Below are 4,798 nucleotides of genomic sequence, written 5' to 3'. Positions count from 1 at the left end.
ATTTTGTGAGATGGAATAAAATTTGGGAGTATGAGTAATATTTTCCAATTATACAATGTATGCAAAACAAAGAGGAATATCCGAATATTGCAAATTATAAAGGACAAAATGTATGCTAAAGAAAATAGTTGAGGGGTAAAAACTGCATCTATCCTTAAATATAGGGTGTGAAATGCAATTAACCTGCAATTTGATCCACAACTTAACACATATGGTAGGGTTTAAGGTTTTAGCCGCAGGCGCTCAGTCTGGTAGCTTACTCTGTTTCCCAACTCCAAATGGCAACACTCGACCACGAGAATGCTTCGCAGAGCTCAGATATGGAGATGGAAAATGGAATAGATGTTGTGGACGAAGAAGACCAGAACTGGGACGATTGGGAAGCCGACGAAGAAGACAACATAGTGAACTCAGAATTGGCTTGCTTGTTCTGCGATTCTCGGCAAAGCTCCGGCCCAGCTCTGTTTCAGCACTGCGCTTCCTCTCATCACTTCGATTTCGAGAAAATCAAGAATGATCTTCATTTGGATTTCTACGGCTGCTTCAAGCTCATCAACTACATTAGGTCTGAGGTGCGTATAATGGATACAAATATACAATTTCCCTCTAATATATAATCCTTACTTATCTCTTACATTCGTTTCACTTTAATTTTATGAAGTTCAAAATCTATATGCATTGATTTTTGGTGACGATTTGGTAACCACAAGGTTACAAGTTCAATTCACTTTTTGGTGGCCTTTTGGCGTTATTGTTTGAGCCGGTCAACTATTACAAACCTAGGCTTTGGTTCTTGTGGCTTTGCATGTATTGGATGAGTAATTAATGGATGGCTACTATGCTTTCTCTTTGATAGGTTGCTGAAAATAGATGTTGGAGTTGTCGGATCACATGTAAGTCAAAGCAAGATTTGCAGAACCATTTACATGAAATGATCCAATATGAAAATAATGCCCTGCCATGGGAGGAGGACAAGTATTTGAAGCCTTTCTTGCAGGAGGATGCACTCTTGTACAGTTTTGTTGAAGACGATGAAGGTGAAGATGATACTATGTCAGTTGATAACAATGAGCTGGCAAGGGAACTTAGTAGTTTTGAACGTATTAAAATTGATGATTATGAACCGGCATTGGAAGAGGATGAATCTGGGCTCAGAGCCTGTTGTGAGAATGGAGGAAAGAAGGTGGTTGCATCTACCGCTGGTGGAAGTTGCAGTAATGGAAATTCTTTGGGCAATTCTAAAGTAAAAGCTGTTGATGCTAATGACTGTAATCTTGCACTTCATAGAAAGGCAGAGGATGAGGAGCAGACTAATTATTTTTCAGATATTGCAAAACAGAAAATAAAGAACGTAAATAAGAATTATTTTGGTTCATATAGTTCCTTTGGCATCCACAGGGAGATGATCAGTGACAAGGTAAATTTTGTAGAAAAATAAATTTCATTTTATGCAACTTTTGGTAGAAGGAAATGCTAAAAAGAATTTAACTCTATCCATAGTTTGGTTTGTGAATGTGGTTTTATTTTATTTTATTTGTATTTTTTTGCAGGAAAGAACAGATGCTTATCGGAGAGCAATTGTGGAAAATCCTTCTCTTTTTAGGGGTAGCACTGTTATGGATGTAGGTTGTGGAACTGGCATACTGAGGTGAATAGGCGTTTCCTATTCGCTTTATTATTATTATTATTTTTTATTTATTTATTTTTCCTAATTAACTTTCAATACTGTTATTATACATACATATTGGCTCTCTACTCTAGGGATAAAAATGGGTTTTGATTTCTGGCTTTTGCTAGTCTCTTTGCAGCACAAGCTGGAGCATCAAGGGTAATGGCAGTTGAAGCTAGCGAAAAGATGGCTGGAGTTGCAACACAGGTTGGACTTGTTTGTTCTCTGCCTCTCAGTCTTTCCCTTGTGTGTTTTCATTTGCTTTTATTGCCACTGCACCAGTTTCATTCAAATCATGCTATAACTGCTTTTTATGGGATTTGAATTTGTGCAGATTGCTAAAGAAAATGGCCTTTTGTGGAATAATAGTCTCACTGGGGTAATTGAAGTCGTTCAAGGGATGGTTGAAGAGCTTGATGGTACCAGAAATATTCAGCCGAACAGTGTTGATGTGTTGATAAGCGAATGGATGGGCTATTGCCTTCTTTACGAGTCAATGCTAAGCTCTGTGCTTTTGGCACGGGATAAATGGTTGAAACCTGGTGGTGCAATTCTACCAGATACAGCTACAATGGTGAGTCTCTAGTGCTCATATTCTATTCTGTTTAGAGGTAACTACTTTTTTCCCTGCCTGTTACCATAATTCTTGAACAGTTTGTTGCAGGATTTGGAAGAGGTGGTACCGGCATTACATTCTGGGATAATGTGTATGGATTTAACATGTCTTGTATTGGCAAGGAGCTAGCTGAAGAGGCTTCTCGTTTTCCTATTGTTGATATTGTTGATAGTTCTGATGTAGTCACCAGTACGGCAGTCCTTCAGGTTTGTCTTTTGGCGTGGTCTATTGACTTTTTGCTTGAAGGAGGTTTCATATCCTTTCCTTCTAGTATACTTTTTTGATGCATAGCATTATAACTTTAGCATGTCTCTCCCAGGCATTTGATCTGGTTACTATGAAGACCGAGGAGATGGATTTCACAGCTATAGTTGAATTGGAGCCAAAGAATGGAGGTTCCCTTGACAGCACCCCAGAGTCCAAGCCTAAGACTACTTGGTGCTATGGACTAGTCTTGTGGTTTGAGACTGGATTTTCTGGAAGGTTCTGTAAGGAAATGCCAACTAATTTGTCAACATCCCCATACCAGCCGAAAACCCACTGGTCACAGACCATACTGACCTTCCGAGAACCAGTTGCAATGTCTTCAGGAAGGTCATCAGGCTGCGACAAGTCAGAAGCAGTAGGTACCGATGCCTGCCCTGCTGTGCGAATGCAGTCACGCATAAGCATTGCGCGTGGCATTCAGCATCGGAAAATTGACATCTCCGTGGAGGTTACAGCAGTTGGTCCCGATGGGAGAAAACGAAGTTGGCCAGGTCAACTGTTTAATCTATAATGAATGAGTCTAAAGCCAAGAACTGAAAAGGGCAGTTAGAGGGAAACCCACAGCACTACTCGGGCTGTGTACTGGGTAAATGGGCAAACTGGCTTGAGGTTTATTGTTGGATTACTGCCATTCTATTTAATAGGTCCATGTTGACCATATTTTGAACCTTTTATTTATTGATTCATTAGATACAATCTCTGTCTCTCTGTGGGTGTGTGTTTTATACCATGATTCATTGACTTATAATTTTAGATGCCAAAGAAAACCAGGAAAAGGAATAGAGTAAAGCAAAAGCAAACCTCAACATACAATATCAAAGGGATAAGATGCCCAATCTGGTTTTTAAGGAGAATATGAAAAGATACTGGAAATGGGAGCCAAATCTATATGATATGACATTGGCATTTATTCCCTTGATTCATCTAATGACATTTCTCTATTTTATATAGAATGAAAAAGTATTCACTTTAGAAAGCAAGTAATAATTTAAATCATAGTTAGTATTATTGAAATTTTAAATCATATATTTTTTATATTTTATATTTTCATAATTTAATAACACACAAGTCTATTTTTTGAGACCACAATTTCAATATAATCTATGATCAATATCACGAATTTGATTCTTGTCAAAACTATCGGTTGAATCTGTTGCATAAGGTCAAAATAGTATATCATGCTCCAAATTTGAACCAGGTAGATCATTCAATCAATACAAAAATTAATTCTCTTAAATATAAACTAGGTGACATTGTCACTCTAGGCTAAATAGCTCTCCAACACAAGTTTATTCCAATCTATTCATTTTTTATTCTTTTTTTGAAGAGCCAATCTATTCATTTAGTCACACATAAATTCATTTCAATTCTATTCAATCATTCAACGGCACATGTGCATTTTTAAAAATTTAATGACACTTCAATTAGACAAAAGAGAGGGGAAAACAATAATACACACTAGCTGGTGTATACAGTTGGCAATTGGCATGTATTCGATGCCTCTTTTTTTTTCTTTTTTTTTTTTTTTTTTTAATTAATAATTTTAATACCATTTTTAGCTTTTGAATTTCTATTATTTAATTCTAACTCAAGAATGTGAAATCTCTTTGCTTAAAGTCTAAATCAATCATTAGCATTAAAAAAAACAAATAAAAATTTATTGCATGAGATAATATAGAACTCGATCGATTCTTGCTAACACTTTATCGATTAATTGAACTTGACGAATGACGAATGTGATCTTTCTAGTATTGTTTACACTAGCAATCCACATTGAGTCCTATTAATACCAACATTAACATCCATTTGATTTTGCATATCAGAACCTTATTATACACACACTAATTAATTTAATCAATTAAACAATTATTAGTGCTTTGCTTGTTTACTACTTCAGCATGTGGCTTTATACCAGGTGAGTGATTCCAAGCTGCCCATGCAAGTATCATGCCACCATTCTCCCAGTCCCATACCTGCTAGATAGCTAGCTAGCTTTAGCCTTATATAACACAGAAGATCATTGGATTAGCTTACCTATACATCCATCATGCATTCATCAATGGCTTCTTGTTTCTTTCCCTGCACCCTTTTGGTCACCTTCCTCATCTCATCTACAACTAGCTGCATGGCCCTAACCCTGCCTCCCAAGGTAATTTAATATAAGTTCAAGTGCATTTCTAAAGTGTCGATTAGCACCCGTCTGGTGTTTTTTTTTTTTTTTTTTTTTTTTTTTGGGGGGGAAAAAA

The 4,798-nt window shown here is 36.8% G+C and overlaps 2 protein-coding genes across 2 annotated transcripts in view; both read left to right on the top strand.

Moving 5' to 3' along the window:
• Positions 1-244: 244 nt before the first annotated feature.
• On the top strand, positions 245-3,248 carry LOC116014844 (probable protein arginine N-methyltransferase 3). Its single transcript, XM_031254801.1, has 7 exons — positions 245-572; positions 857-1,417; positions 1,551-1,648; positions 1,798-1,876; positions 2,004-2,243; positions 2,324-2,491; positions 2,605-3,248. The coding sequence occupies exons 1-7, from the start codon at positions 279-281 to the stop codon at positions 3,061-3,063; spliced, it is 1,899 nt and encodes a 632-aa protein (XP_031110661.1). The 5' UTR covers positions 245-278; the 3' UTR covers positions 3,064-3,248.
• A 1,234-nt stretch (positions 3,249-4,482) lies between these two features.
• Positions 4,483-4,798, top strand: part of LOC116015070 (CO(2)-response secreted protease-like) — a 5,259-nt gene continuing 4,943 nt past the window's right edge. Inside the window, exon 1 of the mRNA XM_031255073.1 lies at positions 4,483-4,701. Coding sequence (XP_031110933.1) covers positions 4,600-4,701 — 102 coding nt within the window. The 5' untranslated portion in view covers positions 4,483-4,599. The remainder of the gene's footprint in view (positions 4,702-4,798) is intronic.

Source organism: Ipomoea triloba, chromosome 4 (assembly GCF_003576645.1).
Source record: "Ipomoea triloba cultivar NCNSP0323 chromosome 4, ASM357664v1".
NCBI lineage: Eukaryota > Viridiplantae > Streptophyta > Magnoliopsida > Solanales > Convolvulaceae > Ipomoea > Ipomoea triloba.
This window is presented reverse-complemented; position numbering and strand designations above follow the sequence as displayed.